At 40.3% G+C, this 23,855-nt stretch overlaps 1 protein-coding gene across 3 annotated transcripts in view; it reads left to right on the top strand.

Annotated features, from left to right (window-relative positions):
- The first annotated feature begins 1,531 nt into the window (after window positions 1-1,531).
- The window catches only part of LOC130175210 (dedicator of cytokinesis protein 3-like), a 52,396-nt gene continuing 30,072 nt past the window's right edge, over window positions 1,532-23,855 (top strand). For all 3 annotated transcript variants that reach the window (XM_056385564.1, XM_056385563.1, XM_056385562.1), the window contains exons 1-12: window positions 1,532-1,757; window positions 8,313-8,396; window positions 9,472-9,512; window positions 11,623-11,678; window positions 16,227-16,323; window positions 17,828-17,976; window positions 20,300-20,384; window positions 21,711-21,752; window positions 23,046-23,200; window positions 23,352-23,433; window positions 23,523-23,583; window positions 23,691-23,838. In XM_056385564.1, coding sequence (XP_056241539.1) covers window positions 1,721-1,757; window positions 8,313-8,396; window positions 9,472-9,512; window positions 11,623-11,678; window positions 16,227-16,323; window positions 17,828-17,976; window positions 20,300-20,384; window positions 21,711-21,752; window positions 23,046-23,200; window positions 23,352-23,433; window positions 23,523-23,583; window positions 23,691-23,838 — 1,037 coding nt within the window. In that variant the 5' untranslated portion in view covers window positions 1,532-1,720. The remainder of the gene's footprint in view (window positions 1,758-8,312; window positions 8,397-9,471; window positions 9,513-11,622; window positions 11,679-16,226; window positions 16,324-17,827; window positions 17,977-20,299; window positions 20,385-21,710; window positions 21,753-23,045; window positions 23,201-23,351; window positions 23,434-23,522; window positions 23,584-23,690; window positions 23,839-23,855) is intronic.

The following is a 23,855-nucleotide window of genomic DNA, read 5'->3' as shown; positions in this document are numbered from 1 at the left end:
ATTGTGCACAAGTCTCATCTATATTCATTGCATCATATATACATCATTGCAACACAAACCAATCAGCTCACAACTGTTTCCTCTAGTTAGTGAAATCTGTGAGGTTCCAGTGTTGATTTCAGGGCTGCAGTTACCACTAAAAACACTGAAGTCATGTCCTTTATTTTTCTCACAGTTATGCTTTTAGCATCCTGGAAGAAATGTATTGTCTACAATAAAAAACAAAACACATAGTGGGTATTTTTAAATGCCGATTACTGTATTTTTTTGTTACTCAATATATTTAAATTTTAAGGAACATATAATTAAACAGTTAACACAATAAGTAATATATCAAAAACAAACAAACAAAACACTTTTTTTTCTCAGTTTTCTCAGTCTGAGGGACTGAACTCACCACTTCATATGAAGTCAACTACACAAAGTAAAATGCTGTTGATCGAGGTCTATTGGGAAATCCACAGTTTGCCAAACCAATCAGTCAAATTCAAAGGGGAAATTAAGTTGCATCTCATCTGTGTGGGAGCATGGCTGCACTATGACAAAGCAGCACCGGCAGTGGGTTTGTTTCTTTGAAATGACTCAACCAGGAGGTGCTTCCCCACATGGTCTGGCCTGATCTCTAACACCGGGAGCTACTTTATGGCCAACAGCAACCTTGAGCAACACGTTCAGTCAGAGAAAGGCAGACTGCCGGGGCCAGCATCCAGCATCCAGCATCCTAGCGGGAGAAAAATCAGTTTGTGTTTGTGATGGATGCAACTGCCATGCAGAGAGAGAGAGAGAGAGAGAGAGAGGGAGGGAGAGAGAGAGAGTGACAGAGGGAGGGAGGGAGGGAGAGAGAGAGGGAGAGAGAGAGGGCGCGTATATTTGCAAATGTTTGACACATCAGTGTTGACAAAACGAGTCATGTGACGACCATGAAGATGGCGCAGCTTATGGTATATTGCAGTTTTCTTAGTATTTCCTCGCACCAGCTCGACAGCTCGGACCGGCGAACACTATCGCGACCTATTAGCGACTAATTACCGACCGATTCAGCCCGTTCACGCTGGCTGAGCAGCCTATTGTGGATCAGCTGGACTTGAGCGCGATTGGCTGAGGAGGGGGGGTAAAAAAAAAGGAGGGGGCAAAGAGCGAAAAACAAAGAAATTAAATAAATAAGCTTCGAGGAAAAGAAATCTCTCCGTTCCGCTTGAAATGCGGCTGCAATAACACCTTTGTTTTTTTTAGTTTTTTTTTTTAGTTGACAGCAGAAAACCCGCTCACCGCGTGCGTGCGTGTGAGCGTGAGAGCGTGCCTGCCCGTGTGATTGCGCGTGTGCATGCGTTACATTAGGTGGACACGGAGACTGCATCAGACTGGAGACACACGCCGGGACATAACAGAGCGGAGATATTGAGGCTTTGATGGTCCTTCCTTCCTCCTCCCCCCCTACCTCCCCTCCTCCTGCACACACACAAACACACGCACACACACACACACACACACACACACACACACCACACACACACACACACACACAACACACACACACACACACACACACACACACACACACATACACACAAACGTCAGGATACTGATTCCGGTCGAGACATGTAGTCCTCATGTATGAGCAGCCAGGATAATTTGTAGCCTTCAGCTCTCTTTTTTAGCAGCATCATCTCACGATATCGACATAATGTGGCTTGTTCTACCGGAGGAAAAATAACCAAATATGTGGATACCTACAGAAGAGGAGAAAATCGGAGTTGGTGAGTCCATTGCTTCCTTTTATTGTTAATTTACCACGTTTGGTTTCTAGCTTTTTAATTGACTTGAATCATTCAGCGTTAGGATGGCAGTTTGTGCTTAAGGAACACCCAATTTTGCCCATCGACATTTCTATCCAGCCCATTTCTCCCCCCTCCTGTTATTATGGCCATTACACCCAATGAAAAACACATACACTTATAATGGCTGATATACACGGCCAGTGACTGCATAGAAAGGGAAATTGCGTGGGATGATACAGCCTACAACCCACCACCTTACAGATGCTATCGCAGTCTATGCACAGCCGCAGGCGGTGCTTTAAATCAGGGTCCTGCTCATAGTTTTGTGGTTTAGTTAAAAAAAAATGCGTCAGTGTAGCATTTTAGCCTTTTCTTTTCATAAGCATATCTGGAGGGGGGGAGGGGGGGGGGCGCGATTCGTGTTAAAACCACGAGGGGGCATCGTGACTGCGTACCTCCAACAGGTGTAGGCTGGAGTGAAACTGGAGTCTACCTGTAGACAGAAAACTGAGAAGCCCACTGCTGCTGCTCCTGCAGCTGCTGCTGCTGCTGCAATGACAGGGACTGCACTCTACCACACTGCACATGTATTCCTCCCTGCTTGTGAGCACTTTGACCTTTGACAAAGAGGTGAAAGTGTCGGTTGCAAGAGCAGCACTTCTCCAATCAGATTAGCATTTTATGAAAAAAAAGGGAAAAAAAGCAAATGTTAAAAAGAGCTGTATTCTATAGGGTCTAATAACTAGCATAAGGTCATTATAAACTGACTGCTAAGCCCCACAGCCACGGCTAAAGTGTCTATACCCTACGATTATACTATAGAGGGTTTTCATTTGGGGAGTGAGTCATGTCCAGATGCTCTACAGCTGGTTACTTGCAGGGCTACTCATGCTGGCTCGCACATGATACTCCCCCCTACATACACCCGCCCACACATAGGCCTATACACTTTGTTTGGAGGCATTACATTTGTCATGATGGTTTCATAAAGACTGCAGGATGAGAGCGCTGTATAATCGCTTGTAATCTCGCCACTTCTGGTGGCTGTATAGTAATCTTATCGCATTTAATCGTTTGTACGTTCATCCCATGCAGCCGTCATAGAGTCACTGCAGTTCTTTTTCAAGCGCAAAATAACAGTAGGCTTATTTTGGGAGGGAAGGAGGGAGGGAGGGAGGGGGTGCAGAGAAAAGAGGTAGTTTTGTGTGATGGAGCAACAGTTCGGCGCAGCCTCCGCATCAGTCGGTGTGGACTGACCTGGCGCTGTCCGTGGTGCTGAAATGCGGGGAAAGCAGAGCCGCTGTGTACCTACACAGTACATACTGTACCTTGTAAAGGCAGCCCAAATGACTCTAGTCAGTTCCCCCCTTCCCTCAAACAACGTGTTGACATGCTGGATCTAATATTTCTCCAACATCATTGTAAGATGAAGCCCACCCTGCTAACTTAACTCGCAATGCAGCCCCATATTCTCTTATCATTTCTTCTCCTGCTTCCTCTGTATCATTATTGGCATCATATCTGCACATTTCCTTATCTTCTTGGCTAATTTTGTCATTGCCTGTAAATGGTCTCTCACCAATATTACCATAATACACCGATATGAAACAGAGCTGTGGTCTGTCAGCAGCCAGCCAGGCCTTTCTGTTTTTTCTTTCTCCTGGGTTATCTTAATGAGCTCTGTCTAAACAGGAAACAGTTGGAGACCACCTCATGAAACGTTAATGCCTTTCTTAGAATCGCTGCCTATTCATTATTTTGTTCTTGGGTGTGTTTATACAGGACATAATATTAGTTTGTAAATCACTTGTAGAGTGGCAGCGAAGGCCAGCTTTGCATAGTGTTGTGCTGCCCAGTTCTTTCCATGCTGGAACTGCAACTGATGATTATTTTAATTACTAATTAAACTATAATTATGTTTTGTTCCTCAATTAATAATTAGCCTGTAAAATGTCAAAATTAACCAAAAGAAAATGCTTATTATGCAATAAAAAATAAATATAAGATAATCTTGAGGTTGTAAATTGTAAATATCTGGAATTTCAATTGATAAATGACTAATAGATTATCAAATTTATTTTCTAACCACTAATTCATTAATCAATCCTCATTCCACTGTTCTTTAAATCTTTCTGTAAGTTCAACTTTTTTATTCTCTTATTTTTAAATGAGTCACTGATGGATTTCTCTCATATAAGAAGCAATATTGAGAGAATTTCTTCTCCAGTTTTATTGGAAAGAGCTCTGACTGTAAATCAGTACCTGCCCACATGAGAGAGTGAAATGAATCAGCTGGCTTCATCTGTGGCCACATGGACATGAGTCAGACACAAACTACTGTAGCAGTACATGAAATAATCAAGCCAACGAGGCCACCATTATCTGAAATGGACAACTCTGGGATCAAACATGTTCATAACAGAACAAAAGATAGAGCTAATGTTCAGCTGAGAGTGGGATTAGAGAGATGAATGTAGCCCAAAGTAGCATTTCTCCACCATTTAAACCCTTTATCAAATCTCCAAATGAAAGTTGCTCAGCCTCAATTGAACACCTCTTGATTCATCACAGGCGCCGGATCACAAAGCTCATTAGTTCTGTAGTTTTCTGTGACTTAACTTACATGCACAACAGCACAATAAATAAATACATGTATTATCGCATGTGTGATAGTCATGTTCAGGGTAATTTAAAAGTGTTTCATGATGAGTTCATCATCTCACAGCTGCACCACTGCAGTTGGGTAGCGTACCTAGATTTCTGTGACTTGAGATCAGATTTGGTAAAATGCCGCTCTGCCTGTGTGGCAGAAATCCCTACGCTAGCAGGACTTCAGTGCAGTAATGTGTCTGAGTAAGTGAGCGTGCATTCAAGTCGTGCTGAACAACATGACTCAGTGGGCGAAGCCCAAAGACCGTTGTGTAATTTTTAACTTTGCTAGATCTGGGACAGGACTACTCAAGCCAGGACCTTCATGGTATGCATGCTCACATTGCATTACTGGAATGGTTTAAGAATGCACTCAGTAAGCAGCTCAGCTTCAGTTGTACCAGTTATGATTGAGACTGGAACTAAAAGGACTAAGGAAACCAAAGAAAATAAGTTAATTCCAGTGCCGCGGTTTAGATGAGCACAGTGTCCTCTTTAATAAGATGTTCCTCAGTACAGTGGTGCCATTAGCACTCACACACAAAAAACAGTAGACAATTCATAAGCCATAATAGTGTTTACTGTCGTTCTGGCAGGTTTTTGATGATGTCTTCCCTTTCTCTGCAAAATATTTCTACCCTGTGGGTCACTGTACAGTTAGGTACTGTATGTGTGTTGTACTGATTCAAAAGCAAGGTCATTGGGCCATGCATGATCTGTCTTAAGCTTCACTATATTACATATAGCAGTGAAAACATTTTTCAAGGCATGACAGTGTGTAATAGTCACTGAAAGGTGATACTAGCCTCACTTCCTCTGTTGTATAAAAGAACAATATTACAGATAAAACACGTCTGTCTCGACATTTCTCAGGAAACATGAAAGTGAAAGGTAGATATGGGAAACAGGTCAAAGGTCAGACTCAACAAAAGTACCTTACACTGACATGTGTATAGTGAAATTATTTTTCTTGGATTGAATATGTTATCAATGGATATTGTTGTCAGTGCAAGTTAAAGCTGTAGCTAGCAGATACATAGTAAACCGGACTTGAACATATTCAGAACTTGAATGGTGTTACAGTTTGCTGATGTAATGCAAGTGTGTGCTCGTGATATAAGACAAACCTCTCAACATAGATACAATGTTCATGGTGCTACAACTCTCTCTCAGTGTGGAGAGCTTTGAATTGTCACATTTACCTGCAATCATCACTTAAAAGTGCCTTTTAGACTGCAACACTGCAGGATTCCTTCCAACAAGGCAAGGTGGGGGTTTTTAGTATTCACTCATAAGTTTCCTATTTAAGAAAAAAAAAACACTGAGTCTGTTCCCACATGACATGACCATTCTGGTTATATTAGGCTTTTTCCTACACACCATGGGTGGCAGCACTGAAGAAAAGCGAGGTAGAAAATGAAGGCACAACAGAGAAAAAGCGATATTAATTCTCACGCAGTATGTCTAAATGATTTTAAAACTTCTTTTACAATTGAGCAGCAGTTTATCGCTGGTTTGCTGAGTCTCATGCTTATTTTAAACTATGATGCTTGATACTCACTAAGTGATTTCTAAGTAATAGGTGATCAGTGTGATGCTATAGGTAGGGTCAACTAAATAACTCTTTGCATAAAATAACCAAGGAACATTGCTGCTGTTGTCTTGTAAGAGCTGGTGGTGGTGGTTACCAAGTGCTGTGATGAAAAATCAACTCCAGCTTGTGTTCTCACTTCACGCCAACACAGAACATTGGATTCTTTAAAGACTGTTTTCAGGCTGTAAAAACTTTTGGTAAATATTTGAAGAAGGGAGTAGAGAATGTTGTGAGCTTTGAGTTTATGATACATAGTAAATAACCCTTGAGTCTGTTTAGTTTATTAAATCTAAGCATATAAAATCACCAAATGTTTTACTTTTTGTTCTCCTTGGTTATATATCTATCTTAAACTCTATTATTTTTGGAATATTGTTGCATTTGTAGTTTTTTAGTAGAGAGATTGAGTTCCCATCATGTTGTTGTAAGGTTGCCACTTTGGAAAACTAACCTTTGCTGAATTCAAGTGTTGGTAAGATAAGTTCTAACAACTTAGGGCCCCAGGCTGAGCTCTCAGTAAATTAGTCCCTTTTAAATGCAGGCTACACCCAGCACCCACATTTTCAATCACAGATGTGTCTGATAGTTGATGAGTAAATTAATATAGGTAGTGTTTGAGTTATGTTATGGATGGATAGACATGCTGCATATGTATATACCGGAGGTATTGTGAGGTAAGAGGAAAGCGGAGGACAGCAGGACTCGCTCAGAATCTCCTCCTGTGCCCAAGCCCCATAATTCCTACCAGTGGGTTACTGGTTACACAATAATTGCCATGTGGACTATGAATTCAACTGAATGGAGGGACAGTCTGGACTGGTATACTGTTGCTAAGTAGAAATGTTTGCTTTTGCCAAGCATTACCACGGCCTGTCCTGTCAGTCCTTCCAACATCCTACGTTCAACATGCTGAAGTCTAAAGGTGAATTCTGTTGGTTTTGTTTTGAGGATATGCTAATGCTCTGCAGCTTTTAGGCACAGTGAAAGAGTGTTTACACAGCTTGGAGGTTTTGTGAGGGAGGACTATGAAAATATGAGCCTGTGTGATGCGCCCATCTCTCTTCAACATGACAATCTCATCTTGTTCTGACGTGGCATCCACTGAAGAGTTTTCAAATAGTATGAGTGCAGGTTTTGCAATTCAAATGAAATAGAGGCCATTAAAGAATAGGACTCTCAAATAGGAAATACTTAGTCCTGGCTGGAAGACCCCAAGGCAGACTGAAAAAGGTGACAAGGAGGCTCTTTAAGTCTATCCATCTCTCTCCCTCTAATACATGCCCAATACGCTTGACTTGAACTCTAGTGCCATGCAGCATCTATAAGCTTGCCATTTAAAAATGCCCAGATCCCTGCAGCAGTTACAGTGAAGAAAGCCCTCCAGTTTGTAGATGATCTGTTGCCATAGTTACCCGAGCACAGGAACTGAGCGCTCGTTACCCTCAAACAGGCGAGGGAGCCGAGCCCAAGCCCCTCCTTCTCTTCCTCCCCCTCACTGGGTCCCCTGGCTAGTTCATTAGCATAATGATTCACACCAAACTCTCCTTGAAGGGCCACCATTTGTAGGTTTTTAAAATTGTCAGCGGAGCCCTGTCATTATTAAACAAGTTTGTCTTTGCTGAGGCTTGTGCACTACATGTTACAGTGAACTGCAGTGCTACATAGATAAACACAGGCTCCTGAAGCGATCCTATTGTGAAGGCCTTTATTGTGGCATCTGTCCCCTCAGGAATGATCATGTTCTAAATCGGGGTTTGAGTCACAAGATGTTTCTGTGTATGGTCAAAAACTGCATGATGCTGCAAAAGCGGGTGGCATGGAAGGTCTATGCTAATACCGACTTATAATAAATCAGTATTTAGCCATACTACTTAGCAGCCTGTGTGGGCTCTATTTTGGGAGACAGTTCAATTAACTTAACATTGCACAAAAATCAGGCCGCTTAAGAATTAATTGCCTATTAAAATGACTACCCACTTCAGGGTGGGAGCTTGTTTACAGTTCGCTAAGCAGTGGTTCCTGTGTGACACTGTGTTTAGATGTTTGCATTAAACAGCTTATTAAAAAGCTGCAGCAACTGCCCTGCTACAACCCCAGAACACATACTGTGAGGAGACACAACAGTGTAGGGGATGCACCTTGCTTAATCAGAGATCACATGGGTGAAACCAAGTTTAGCTCTTGATCTGTAATGTGATTTCTGTTGACAGTCAGCACTATAAGGTCAAATATTTCTTCATCTCTCTTTTGTCTACTGATTTTTTTTTTCTGTTTTCTCTTTCTCTGCACAGTGATCTGCAACTTCCGGTCACCAATATGTCAGGCCCTGGTCCTGGAGATTGGGGAAACTGTACAGATTCTGGAGAAGAGTGAAGGTAAAAGCAGTCAGATTTCCTATGACAATGCATGCTTATCATAAACATAGGCATAATGCACAGTCTGCATTCTTCGCTTAAACGTAAACATGGTGGTTATTTTTAGGCTGACTCCAGTCTTGGTATACTCAGTATTTAAATGATACCTTTAGGCCAAATAGATAAATAGAGGATTTGGTATTTCTTCACCAGAATTTTATTCCTGGATGGAGAGGGCTTTGAAATAGCATTTTGATCTTTATGTTGAGAAATAAGAAGTTAACACTGTATTTTACTGGTTCGTAATTTGCTAATAATTTCTCAATTTACTGCTAACTATGTAATCTGGCACTAATTATAGGAAAAACAGAGACACATTTTACTGTTTATTAGTTAGTTCGGTTTTTAAGTTGTTAAATTCTAAAGGAAAATACAACTGAAGCGAATGTATGAAAAATACAAATAATTTAGATATGTTAGGGAGTTTCTTTTTTTGTGTTTGGGGTGGGGTTGTGTAGGATAATCATGACCTCAGCATTTCTAAAATCCTGGCTACAGCCCTGTTGTCAATCATCTTGGCTTGATGGCACAATTTGAATGCAAACCAATGGTGCCATCTTGAAACTGCCAGAAAACAAACTGTAAACTTTGATTAAAAAACCAGCACCAATACCAGCTTCACACTTTGAGTTTTAAAATGTGTTATAATGTAAAGGACATCATTTTATATATATATATATATATATTATATATATATATATATCATTATATATATATATATATATAACAAGTCTGATGAGTAAAAATAACTGTAGTGGCTCTCTGGACACACACCTATATATATATATCTATATATATACATATATCTATATATATATATATCTATATATATATATATGTGTGTGTGTCCAGAGAGCCACTACAGTTATTTTTACTCATCAGACTTGTTTCTTGGTGTAGCATATAACATTTTTTACTGTTATAGTCAGGTATCAGGTAAACATTACACATACCTCACCTTCAAATTGTTTGCACCACAAGGTGTTTCATTGTGAGGTAGCAAGGTTTTCTGATGTGCATTCTTATTTTCCTTTAGGTTGGTACAGAGGCTTTTCAACCAAGAAGCCGTCTATCAAGGTAATTATAACAACATACACAAATTACTGGTTTGACATCGTGCTGATTCCTACAGGCTGTGTTCAGTATTTTGTATTCAAATGAATTCTGAGTGAATGAAATGCATTGCAAGGCACACATAGGCATAAAGACAAAAAAGATTTGTAAATCAAACCTCTAATAATATTCACGTATACATTAATAATGTTGGCCACCCAGTGTTTAATAGAAGGTTAACTATTTGTCAGGCAAATGAAGTGACACCAAAAACCGGTTGCCAAAGGTCTGCATCAAAGACCAGTGCATTTTTGTGAATGATAATGTGATGTGAGAGATGTGCATCCCAGAAATAACTGCGTCTAGACAACAAAGACCTTAATGACTGATTAACTTATTGAACAGAGCTTTGATTGAACAAAAATAGAAATCTCCTGACCTGTATTTCCAGAGGTGCTTTAAAACAAGCTGTTCTGACTTCCTAGCACAGACGCACAAAATGTAATGCCATCTTCAAAAAGATATACATATGATGAAAAAAAAAATAAATTATACTGCACATATGATGATGAGAAAATATCAGTTGTACACATTGTAAGTGCATCAAATGTGCATAATGCACACTGTGGTATGAGGCCCTGTCATTTTCTTATAAATTGTAGTATGGCACTTTACAGATCACCGCAGCATCATGGACCCACCCACTGAGAGTATGCAGTATTACTACTGCACTGTTTTCCCTCCTGTGCAGAATTTGCAAAAAGTCCAAAATTTGTTTTCATTCCTGCCAGCAGATGGTGCAATTAGTAATCTGAAAACCAGTCATTATACCAAAACAAGCGTTTAAAAAAAATAAATAAAATGGCAGTTCAGTTCTAATCCATAACACTAAAGAAATTGTTTTCGTCAGTTACTGCTGCTGTACAGATGCAGCAACACTTGTTGTGGTGTTATATCTTTGATCGAAGCATGAACAGGGTTCAGATGGAAGGCAGGATGGAGGGAGTGAATGTAAACCTCTCAGTCTTGAGTTCAGAGTTTGTTCATGCAGCATCGTTGTGATAAATCCTCTGCACAATGCTCAGTAAGAGGAGATCATAGGTGCAGAACTCCGAACAATACAACACCGTCACTCCTAACAAAAATCAATACTCTGCACTGCAGTAAATGGTTATTAAATATGACTGACACATCTTCTTCCCATTGGATTGATTGTTCAGTAAAGAATGTTTATGACAGGCTTCATTCTTGATAACCTGTAGCAGAGTAGTCACTGTTCAAAGTTGGAGAACAAAGATGTAAAGTCTACATAGGTGCAGAACAAACGGTAGTATAACCAGTGACACATATGATCAGAAACAGGAGAGCAGCAGGTCATTTCTGCTATTTTGTATGTCTACTCTGTTTGAAACTGACATGTCAGAAGCTGGAGTGTTATGTGATGCTGCTGAAATGTTTTAAAGAAAGCACAAAAGCTGTCCAGTCCTGGTAAATGTAGGTGTTAGTGGCTACATGCTGTCCTTCTCTACTCTCATCAGCTATTTACAGTTCTTACTAACACCCCTCCATTTTGTTATGTGCTGCGCTGCCCACATTCAGTCGCCCCCATACTCTCTCTGTGCTGAGGAGAATTTGTTGTGTTCACTGTGGCCAATTCTTCACATCTGGCAGATTAGACTATGAAAGATGAACTGCAAAGGTGGCAGTTGGCACCACTCAGTCTCTCATGCCCTTCCCCTACTAAGCCAAGCCACAATAGGGCTCCTGCACATTGCTCTGCGTCTCGTCTCTTTAGTGTATGCAAACAGTATGGACTCGCATCTTTTTTTTCTTTTCTTTTCATGGAAGAAAATGTTTGCACACAGCAAAACACACACTGCCAAAATATATATAAAGGAAGTGTTGTCTTGCACTTCCTTAAGCGTATAATGTGCCGCCAGCAGAATTTTTGAATCTCCCGTTTCTTTTATCCAATTGTGTCACTCAACATTGTTTGGTTTGGACTACCTAATAACACAAACATGGTACATCATATGTGTATTGTAAGAATAATACAAACTATATATTGCAAGAGAATTAAAAATGTAATCCGTGTCACACTCACTAACATCTCTGCTCCTTCCTCTGACCACAGGGTATTTTCCCAGTCAGCTATGTCCACTTGAAGAAATCCACAGTGACCAACAGAGGGTGAGTTGTTTGATAAAGTGTTTTCTATTTGAGCTTGTGCAACATCAGAATTAGGGATGCACTGATCCAACTCTTTTTTTAAAAACTTATCATTAAGGATGTACCCCACCTTGATACACCCACAAACATACAATACAAACAAAAAGAAAAGCAGAAAAAGGTCGCAGGAGTAGCAAATAATTGTCTGTGCAAGCTCAGATATGCTGTATCTCCAGTGTCCATATTAGCTTGAATTGTCTGTGTGTTTTGACAGCCTGGGGATGGACAATTAGTATGACTTAAAAGGAAGTTCAAATAAACAAATTTACAGTATGAGTCAGATGAGGAAGAAGAGAGAGTAACCGCTTTAGCTGTGACCATACAAACACTGAAGCCTGCTGGGACTCACATCCGACCCAACATTTTTTTCTCTTGACACTGACTACGATAAATCTTCCTAGGGTATATCAGGGTGACCCCTTTTCCCCACATTTAAAATTTGTATAGCTGTGGAGCTCCTTGGAAACATAGAGCTTGACATTTCTCTGGTTTCTCTCTGGTTGAATGAATGAATGTGACAGAAAGATTGAACTTTACATTGACGCTGACAAAGAAACTGTATTTCAAAGCCCTAGAAACCTATTTCCTCAATCAGCTTCTTACTATGAGTGATGGGCTTCCACATGAACTCACTATTATTTCACAAAGGAGATTCCCATGTTTTCATCCTTGTCTTTCCCACCTTGAAGTGGGCGGAGCTCAGTGGAAGAAGGTGACGCCATGTATTTCTGTGCACCAATCAGAGTTTAGCAACATTTGAGAGAGGCAGTTGTGGGGTGAGATAATGTTACTTAAGATTTGAGGCTTTAATGTGGATTGGTTATGCCATGGATGATACCCACTTTGTTAAATAAAGTCAGAGCTGGCACTGAGATCCAGTGTATTGCATTGGTGCATCCCTAATTATAATTACAGCATGGCTTTAAAAAGGCACTGCAGAGGGTCTGCAAATATTTGGAGACTTTACAGGATACAGGAAGTCATGCTAACCTCTGTAATAGTAATGCTGGAAAGATTTATATTCATCTCAGGTTACCAATACTCATTGGTCAGTGTCAGGGCAGCTTTAAAATTTCCTGGATTTATAGCTGTTGGAGAAGAAAGCATGTGTCAGTCACACAGTGTGAATATAAATACATGCAAAAACAGACTTGAGACTGGTTTGTTTAAACAGCTTGGGCTAGGCAATATGAGGATGTATTGGTATTTGTAATATGACTGAATGTATTACGCCACTATCGGCAGTGAGCTGGACGTCCTTACGGCTAAATTGGATTTAAAGGACTTTTGCATCAGTGTGAACAAGAACTTATATCAGGTATTTAATTCTGAAATTAACAGTAGTTTCCATCTGTTTTTTGCTATAAACACTTTTTCAACTGAATTTCTCAAAAATTCACGATATATATCGAAATCATAAAGTAAAATATATACATAATAGATATATTAGATTTTGTCCATGTTGCTCACCCTTAGGACAAGCAATAGATCAGACAGAGGGAATCATTTCTGCACATATACGAAACATTACATTATGTGTGTCATGGACTCTAAAGGTGTTTATTATTAAGCAGACACATATAGTAAAAGTAGCCAGTTAAATTTATTGCTATGCAAAGTATTTTATGTAGGAAAGGAGTGCAGTTCAAAATACAGAAGAGCTGTTGTACACAACATCAGCAGATCCATCGCTACCAGAACTTTACTGAAGACATACTGGAGGCTGATATGAACTATGACAATAAAAAACAGTTCAGTTTATTCTATACTGGTTAGGAAATCTCTTTCACTCATTACACGAGAGAGTGTGATACAGATTCATCAACTGATCAATGTCAGGGCATGTGTATCCCTCCCTCCATTGTCATCTAATTTCACCTCACCACTGATTTGTGACGATCTAATCTTCAAGAGAATTACCACCTGACAGCTGCTGACATGCACACACACACACACACACACAGCGATCATCTACAGTTTCTGCCCCAACAGCCGTCCATGGTGGTAGAGGCCAGAATAGAGAGAGAGACAGCAGAAGCAGAGCTCTTTATCAGCCTGAACTCACGGTTGTGAAATGTGCAGGCTGGGATCCGTGGCTCAGTGTGGACTGGGAGTTTGCTGTTATATCACCAGCCTCCAGTTGAGTTACCACATAGCAGGAGGACTCTCGTTTGCACTCAAACAATTAAAAGTGCAGACTTGGAAATTGACATTATTATACTTCCCCGCTCCGGGAGTTGCACTTTGGGAAATCTGTTTTGCTGTCTCATGGAGTTAATGAGGTGACACACCTACTGCATCTCTGTAGTTCTCCCAAAGCATCCCCACCACAGACAATCACCCTGATTCATTGTGCAATGTAATGCTTCCCTTGTTGCAAAAACTATGATACAGTTTCAAAGTTCATTCTTTGCAGCACAGATCAGAGCTTAGTGAGCAAAGTGCAGTGTCACAGGAGATCTAACCTCTGGTTTAGTGTTTCCCAATGAATGTGGTCATAGGGAAATGTGATGTGTGTTGTGTTTTTTACTGGAGAGCTTCATCCCCTTTCTAACTGCAGCCAGAGATACTACCTCTTTGTCATTTAATAGATGTTAAACCCTTTAAAAGATGTCTCGATGCGGTGACATGCATGTGGCTTTGCATGTTTGCGTACTTGTCAGTGATGGACAAGTTAAGTGAAAAATGTAATGATTAACACATTACAAGTTACTGAATAAAAAAAAGTAATTACGTCACTAACTAGAATGACACTCTGTAGCACATAACTCTGCTGTCATGGTTTTCCGTGTTTCACTTTTTATGTTCAACACTTTTTGGACTCTTATGTTCGGACATTTGTTTCCTTTTGTTTTATTTTGTATTACGTCCCTTGTGTGCCTTGTAGTTACTTTACTTCCTGTCTTTGTCCTGTTTCCCTCCTTGTTGATTGTCTGCCCCGCCCTAATGTGTTTCACCTGTGTTCAATTAGCCTTGCCTCCCTTGTGTCTATTTAGTCTCTGTGCTCCCCTTTGTCTGTGTCAGTTTGTCCTGTATTCTGTGGTTCTGTTGCTCCCTCTGTTTTGTTTTTTTTTTGAAGTTGTTCCTAGAGTTTTTGGCTCTTCATTTTTTGCTTTTGTTTTCCCTTATGGTTTTGGATTTCGAGTTCACCGTTTTTGTAAGTTTTTGTTTCTTATTCATTTAATAAATCACCACTTACTTAAGATAGTCTGTATTCGGGTCCCTTATACAACAAAACCTGACATCTGCCAAGGCCAAACAATCTTAAACATGTCTGTCAGACCTGGATTATTAACTGCATCTGCACCAAATTGAATCATAGAATCTGAAAACCATAAATATGTTGGATTTTCTACATAAAGATCCATACATTATTTCCTGAGAAATTGACAAATGTTTAAAAATGCCCTATTTCACAATGTTAAAGAATGTGATTTTAAAAAAAACAAAAGAAACTCCCTTTACTCGGATCCACACCAAAATTTAAATAGGTTCTTCCTTGGCCAGTACCCAATTCCTCCACCAAGTCTGATGCTAATTGGTTCGGGATTTTTCGCGTAATCTCGCTGATAAACAACTTTGTAGAGGTAATTATTCAATGGCAAAAGTATTTTTTTTTCTCATCACCACACCCACACGTTACCTCTTCTGTGTTAAACATGTCAAAATGGAAAATGAGACATTGTAGTTGACTAAGCAGGCTACAGGTACTTACTGACCCTCATTAGCAAACTTAAGAACCATCTGTCACCCTGCAACTGCAAACTAAACCAGGTGGTTCCTGAATGACGCAACATGTCAATAAGACAACTTTGGAGTTACCAGTTGGTGCATTTCTCCTCTTCGGCTGGCGGCTACCGGTTTTCCCACGGTACAAACCCTGAACGACTGCCATAAAGCATGACCACAGGAGGCGCGGGTGACTGGTTGAATGTTTAGTTTACTGTGGTTGTTGCTTTTAGTGTTGTTCAAGTCTTTTTAAAATGGGTGAAAGTACGTGACAGTATTTAAGTGCTGCACATCTTTCTTTAGCTTCCAGACACAGTATGGTCACTGTTTCAAAGGTGGTCGAAAGAGATACTTTAGAACAAAGGTCACAATTTCTGACACTGCTCTGTGCTTGAACAAAATATACAGCATTTAGATATTGTCAGGTACTTGCCCTTCTTTTACCCATTTTAAAGACCGAATAATGCGAATCATAACTGTACAGTCACACTTAATGGCGGTCTCAAAATGTGGTGTAACATGCACATAAACCAAACTGAACCGTCAAACTACCAGTAAGATGGCAAACTTGACGTAATGGAGCGCAACAGGGATGAGTAACTGTACTGTTATGACTGAAGTTCACATGGTAATCCCTTACATTACTCATGATAACATGTTATCAGATGATACATTTCTGCCCATCACTGACACTTGTGTACGTGTATCCTTGTGCGTTCTCACATTCATGCGTGTTTCTTCTTGTTTTTTTTTGTTTTTTTTCTCTTGTTTTTGCTGCAGGCTGTGCGAGACGGTGGTGCCCCTCGAAGACCCTATTATCACAGAGACCACCTCCACATTGCAGGAATGGGGTGTCTTGTGGAAGCAGCTCTATGTGGTCAGTACATCTCACTTATGTTGAAACAAAACACTGAGCAATAAAAATGAGACCGGATCTAAACAACCTACCAAGATTTCCAAAGGAATTGTAGGAAAAACTGTTTTTGCAAAAAGAAATTGCATCCGTTGTTTCATTTGCATCCTCTTAAGGGGATTTGATGGACTAAACTTTTCTAGTACGTATTTTCTCGCTAAACCAAATTCAGCACCTGGTATAACCAGCAAAAGTGGTAGCCTGAGCTATACACCAAACATACAGTGACAGCTCCTTTAGATATTTCCCCAAAGCATGTCGTTCTGACTGTCACCCTACATTTTCATATACTATCTATATAGGAACAGAAATGGTGGTTGGACACAGATAATGGCCTACAGACCTGTCATATGCAATTTCATGCTGTGTCATTCAGCTATTGATTGAGCTTGGCCTGCCTCTCATAGTTTCTGCATCATCTTAAGATCCACCACCTTCAGTCAGCCTTTACTTGCCGGGCAAAAGTGATTACTGGAAACCTAAAGCGTCCTTAATCCTGCTAAGTGTCGAGGGGGCAGGCAGAAGTGGTTGGTAGGGCTTTGAGTTTGGAGCGGGAGTGGATACGTTGCAGAGCTGGCAGCAAGTTTTTACATAACCTCTCACTGAGGACTGCTCATGCTCTGAGCAACTAAGGAGCCTGAGGCATTGGTGTGGTGATGTAACTTCCTCTGAAGCTCGACTAATGTGAAGGGCTGATTTAACAGTGGCTTGTTTTGGTGCTCACCCCCTGTGTGATATGGGCCATGTTGCCACAGTTGCGTCCATAATAATAGGATGTAGCATTGGCTAGATGTTGATACATTTCACCTTATTGTTGCCAATTAGAATTCATGGTACTACTTCAGGGAGCAATGGCCTAAGCATAACTGTATCTGTTATAATGTACATAATTAGCCCTGCAGAATAGTCGTCCGAAAGGGCTCATCAACCCTGACAAAAATCTTTGTTTTTCACCAGCAAGCAGCCTTTGAGAACATGTAGTGTTTATCCTCATTAAATTTACATGGGCATTGTGGCGCTTAATCTTTCCATTTATGTAAACAAACCTGGGTGGTAATGTGGGCTTGTCCTACCATTAGGCAGAACAGAGTGTGCCTGAATTAAGTGTTGTCCTTGGCCCATGAGAAATGGTGATGAAATTCATTACCATGAGGAGGTCAAAGCAGACTTGTAAAGAGATTTTTTTTTTTTTTTTTTTTGTTTCATTAACAAATCCAGCGGGCTTAAGTCTCAGTGGCAATGTGGTTAGAGTGAGTGTCTTGATCAACTTACTAAAATCTTGATGTTCGATATAGCCACTTTTCAGATTTGTTTTTTCTGTTTTACATTTGTAGTTGTATTTCCAAACAAAATCACAGATAGCATGAGGTAAATTCTAGGATGAGTTTTATAGATAGTCTTTACTTAAATTCTGCAGTAGAAGGAGATCATATATACCAACTAAGTCTTTTTTTGGCTACATCAACAGAAACACAAGGTGGATCTGTTCCATAAGCTCCGGCATGTGATGAACGAGCTCATCGACCTGCGTCGGCAGCTGATCCAGGGTCATCTCGCCCAGGACCAGACTCGTGAGATCAAGCGGCACATCACCGTACGGCTTGACTGGGGCAACGAGTGAGTAACTCTTACACTGAACGCACTGTATCAAGAGTCAGAAGGCGTGCTTTAAAAACATTTGTTTTTAACTGTTGGCCACCAAAGAATACAATATTTCCTTGGCACTGGAGAGATCTACAGTACGGGGTGAGTGGGTGCGTAATAGCATCTTCTATGATGTAATTTTATGGTCATTTAGCAGATGAGTGAATTTCAAGCGGCTTAAAGTCAATGCACATCCCCCTGGAGGAACTGTAAAGCCATATTCTTACTGTTGCCAGTTTCAAACTCGATCCAACCGAGCAGTGACAGGCATCCATAACAGAGATAAAGATGAGAGGGCTCCCGCTCGGCCGAAGAAGAGCTTTATGAGGAGGGCCCATCTGTCAGTTTAGTATGAGAGTCACTGCACAATTACACATTTAAACGTACACACTTAATCACTTTGAACTACATCACTGTATTGGTCAACATTAGTGTGTTGTGCTTGAACAATATATTTTTTAATTTTAAAAACAAACAAACAAACAAAAAAATCACTCAGAAGTGGCGCCTGAGATACCGAGTACTGCGTTCACCATGCATGTCAGTGCTCTGTGCCGCACACTGACCTGAAAGCTGTAGTGATTTGATTTCATGGTCACTGCAGCACTGATAGTACTCCATGATTCGAGGCTGCACAGTTTAGGGTTACAGTATGGTATACAACAGCACGACATGAGTCAATGGCAAAAGTAGGCGAAGTATATTTACTCCGGTTCTGTACTTAACCTCTTTATTCCCACAGACTCTGTTGAGGGTTTGCCAGTATAAACTCATGTTGAGTGGTCAAGCACTGCTCAAATTCATAAGTCCTCATTCCACTGTACTGTCGCAACGTTTCCAAAGATGCCAAATACAGTATGTCTTACAAAGGAGTTGGAACAAAACGATGCAGAGGACAAATCTAAAATTGTCCACTGGATGTGATGATGTCACCGTTGAAAAATTGAGTTTTGTTGAGTATTTAATTTAGTGTCACTGATTGATCAAACTGTAGCTTGCAACAAACTGATACAGAGTACAATTTAGATAGAAGTTAGACTGATTTAAGTGCAGGCACTTTCCTTATGTATTTCAAGTTTTGTTACATTGTATTTTTACCCCTCCACATTTCTGAGGGAAATATTGCACCTGTTATATTTTTCTACAAGCTAATTTTTCAGTATATATGTGTATTTGTACATATACTGTAAATCCCAAACAGTGATATATACATTACATCATTGATTATTGAAAAGATGCATGAAAGCATAAGCCGCATTTTAATGTTGTGGCTGGTCACAATGGATCTGTGTTTAACTACTTTAAATACTGTTGGCTAGTTACTAAATCTATAAGAATTCATAACATTTGATAAAGTGATCATGTCTTAAAGTAGCAATCTCAAAGATCTCCGTTTTGTTATCTTTGACAACACCTATGGCCGTACATGGCAACAGCAGGTTTGTTTTTAGAACAGGAGTCACTAACTTTGTGTTAGTGACTCCCGTTCCCTGTGATTTTGTGGGTGAGTCATACCAGACACCCAGTTCATAAAACTGTAGAATGCAAAGACTTTAATATAATTTCACCAGCGGGTCATCGGCTCAATCACTATCACATTACCTTATTCGCTGATAGATGGTAACCTAAAAGACACTTATTTAAATGAAAATGAGATTGTCACCTTTTTAAAACAAAAGTTTGATATTTTAGGAAATGCACAATTTTCCACTACCACTATATATATCTTGGCCTTGAGCAGTTGCCATGCAACCAGAACAGACTTACCATAACTGTAACCCCCCCCCCAGTAAAACAGCCAATTGTTTTTATGTGTGTGTGTGTATGTGTTAGTTTATATAACAAACTCTAACTGTAGCAAACAAGTGTATTTCCCAAAATAGCAAACTATTCCCTTAATATGCAAACTAATAACTACAGAAGTCAAATAGCTCCAGTGGGGTAAAAAGTACAGTGTTTTGCTCTGAAATGTATCTTTATAAAGCAACATGTAAAAGAAATACTCAGGTAAAGTGTAACTACATCAGAATCATACCAAGTACAGTACTTGAGTAAATGTACTAAAGCATGTTTATTAAGGATGGTTTGAAAATTTTATTTCGGTTAGATTCCATAATTGAATAAAACTAAAAAATAAAACCTGGAATTTACTGAGTAGTGTAACCTATGTATAGAGCTCAACTTTTGATAAACCTTCACTGAAGGTTATGTGACATTGTTTTGACTCAGAACCTCTATTTTCAACACTGTTTTTTTTGTGTTCTCCCTTATACCTTCTTGATCCCTCTTTCACCAGGCACCTTGGTTTAGATCTTGTTCCCAGAAAAGAGTTTGAAATGGTGGATCCAGATCAGATCAGCGTATCGGAGCTATACAAACTGGTATGTTGGCTGTACAAATTCATTCCCTGAATCATTAAACGGATTAAATTAATGAAGTGAATGTGTATTCTTTGGATGATAAAAATGCAATTGCATATATATCCCTGCAGCATGCATACCCTATATCTGTAGCCATGACTCAATGATGCTTTCTTTACACACTATGAGCTCTTGTGTCCGCTGTGTACTTCTTTTTTTTTTTTCCCCATTGCAAAGCCTGGTTTTGCATATAAGAACGTGTTGTTGGATGTGTAGGGATGTGTGAATGTACCGATTATCAAATCATCCATAAGAAGGTGACTCACAAGAGAGAGCACGAGTCAGCTGTTGGAACTGCCTCATGTGACCTGTTCTTTATGCTTATCTTACCGCCATATTGAGTGTGTCCCCTCTCTCGCATCCACGTGACTCTCACAAGCGTGATTGCTAGCTAGCAATGCAGACATAATGCAAAGTGACAGGGCCAGGTGAGGCAATGGGGAAAATACATACAAATGAATTTTTATTATGTCTTTTTCAAATAAATTACATATTTTAGTCTTAGTTGCTCTAAACCACCAAACAGACTAGAGATGTATTTCCATAAATAAATAATGTCTCAGATGTATTTTGGCTGTAGCGATGTGGGACTTCCAAACCTGTACACAGAGAGAGAGGGAGAGAGAGAGAGAGAGAGAGAGGAGAAGCAGATCTAATTTTAGCAATATGCGATTACAGCACAGATGTTATGAAATCTAATGTAATACTGCTGGAGACAGTTATCTAGGAGGGGGATCCTTTCTGGTTAGTTGTTGTAGCTCCATATGCTGATCAAAACACTTTCCAACTGCCCCGCAGCCTCCCATTATCCCATTGCCATGTTTCTCAGCTTTGCACGCAGAATGTTTGTGCACTAAATGCTCTGTCCAGAAACAACAGCGTGGCTCTTCCTTGCCAAAAAGCCTCCTGACTCTGTCGATGAAAGTGAGCTTGTTTTTGGCAGGGCATAAGGCCTTGGCACCTCTTCAGGTAGGGGAGTAGAGGAGTTCTTTCAGGCTGCTGAGCAGAGAGGTGTGTGTGGGCGATACTGGCTTTGTCCTCTCCTCTCCCACATGCTCACGTTTTGCCTCATGTGGGCTTCTTTTAGCGCTGTAGGAACGATAGTATAGCCACTCTGCAACGTACGTAGGTGAATTTTTGTCAGATTTGTAGCTTCAGCCGAAGCATTGTTCAGGTAGCGCGTGTCTGAAGCTGCTATAAGGTAAATAAGTTCAATGCTGCGTGGGAAGAGTAAAGAATGGGCCGACTGATCTGACATCTTTCCTTTTGAACTTCACTCTTTTTTAGCACGTATCCAGCAGACACTGTGGTCAGCAAAGCACAAATCAGGTACAGTCTCTGCAAAACCATTTTGTTTATGAATTCATCAAAACCTTTTCATACTGTCTTTCTCTCCAACTCTCATTTTATATTTCTTTTCCAAACACAAATCATCCTGAGGTCAGGGTATCCTGCCTATCACCTTCACACTCTTTATTATTAAATCCTCTAGATCGAGGGATTTTTCCATTTGCACTGAGGATAAGAACTTGTAGGGTTAAAATCCCTAGATGATATATTTAATTACAAGGTGTTGTTGTCCATGCTACATAAGAACCTCACACCAATGCTGCCAGGGTGTGAGGGTTGGTTCCCACTGGGACCACATATGCCCAAATGTATGCACAAATGGTACAGTAGGGCACTTTTAATAACACTGTCCACCGAATTTCATTGTTTTTGGGAACATTATTTTAAAGACCTGTTGCACTGAGGCTCTGTTAAGCAGTGTAATATTTTTAATGTGAAATTTCTGGCATAGTTTTGCATCTAGATCCTAGGAGATCTCCCACAAAGGCTAGATTTAAGCTTATCCTTACTGAGAGAAGGCTGTCGAGCAGTGGTAGGCAAATAGCGGCCTATAGGCCAAATCTGGCCGTCCTACAAAAATATTTGGCCCCTTGATGACAGCTAAAGTTTTAAATTTAATAGTAATCAAAATTGTAATCAGAATAATTTTTCATAAATCTACAGTAGATGTGAAGAGTTTGTTGCCTTCAGACAGAGCTGGGCTAACTCTTTTCCCATGCTTCCAGTCTCTTTGCTACATTTAGCTAACCGGCTGCGAGCAGTATCTTCATATAGACATTAAAGTGGTATCCGTTGTCTCATCTAACTCCCAGCAAGAGAACAAACAAGGCTAAGGTGAACCCAGTATATATGAATCTGACAGAAATGGCAAATTGTAAGTCACTGCAGCTGAAAACAATTAAGTTTATTTGCCAGAATGTCAAAATATCCCTTTTAAAAAGACTTTGCAAAAATGTATTAGATGGACATGAGCGCTCTCCCTGCAGCCCCTTACAACAAATACAGAACCACCAGCGCTGCAGTTTTTCATCATTTATTCATAATTTCTTTATTTTGATGACACCCTGTATGTCTGCTCAGTCTACTGTAAATAGCATGTACTTGTGACAGGATGAAATACACTACAGAGCATACATCAGTGAATTATTCACCTCTTGCATTGCCGCCAATGATCTGTTAAATAAGCTTATCTGTATACAGAATGGCAGGTACTTGGCCTCGGTTGCAGTAAGGACCTGTCTTGTTAGTGGTAACTTTCTTCTTCGTTCCCAGGGTGACAGCATGAGACAGCGCCATGGTGACGGTTGCCGTGTCCCCGTGTCGCACCATCTCTTCATCAATCTGAAGAGCTTTACTTACAACAGCATCAGCGAGGATGCAGACGTCTTCTTCTCTCTGTACGACACTCGCGAGGCCAAACAGATCAGGTACGTGGAGGAATCTCAGTGAACAGATAACAGGCCTGCTGAGCTGTATGCACGCAAGGGCAAACACACACATATGTCTACACACTATCTCTGTTAATTGAGGCATTCTCTGGCTGAGAGACTCAAACTGGGAACTGGCTTCCTTTTGCAGTGAGAAGTTCATGGTGAAACTGAACAAAAATGGAGGACCAAAGAATCCTGAGAAGATTGATCGTCTGTGTGCTCTCTTCACGGTAACATCTTCCCCCTTCTACCCATAAAATACAAATATTCTGTATTTCAGCTGCGCTGACATTTCTCTCGGCATCCCATTTCTCCTCAGGACCTGAGCAGTAAAGACTTGAAGAGAGACCTCTACATTGTTGCACATGTCATAAGAACTGGTAAATAAATCAGCACAGTGTCCAAAAAAAACATATTCTTCATGTTTAATGACAGAGATTTTTGATATAATCAGTGCTCCTTCTTTGCGTCTCCTTCTTGCGTCCAGGTCGTATGCTGCTGAACGACTCGAAGAAAGGCCCCCCTCATGTGCAGTACAGACGACCTTATGGCTGCGCTGTTCTTGCCATGAGTGATGTTTTCCACACCATCACAGACCTCAAAGAGGAGAAGGACTTTGTGCTCAAAGTTTATACGTGAGTACAGATGTAAA

Source organism: Seriola aureovittata, chromosome 9 (genome assembly GCF_021018895.1).
Source record: "Seriola aureovittata isolate HTS-2021-v1 ecotype China chromosome 9, ASM2101889v1, whole genome shotgun sequence".
Taxonomy (NCBI): Eukaryota; Metazoa; Chordata; class Actinopteri; order Carangiformes; family Carangidae; genus Seriola; species Seriola aureovittata.
This window is presented reverse-complemented; position numbering and strand designations above follow the sequence as displayed.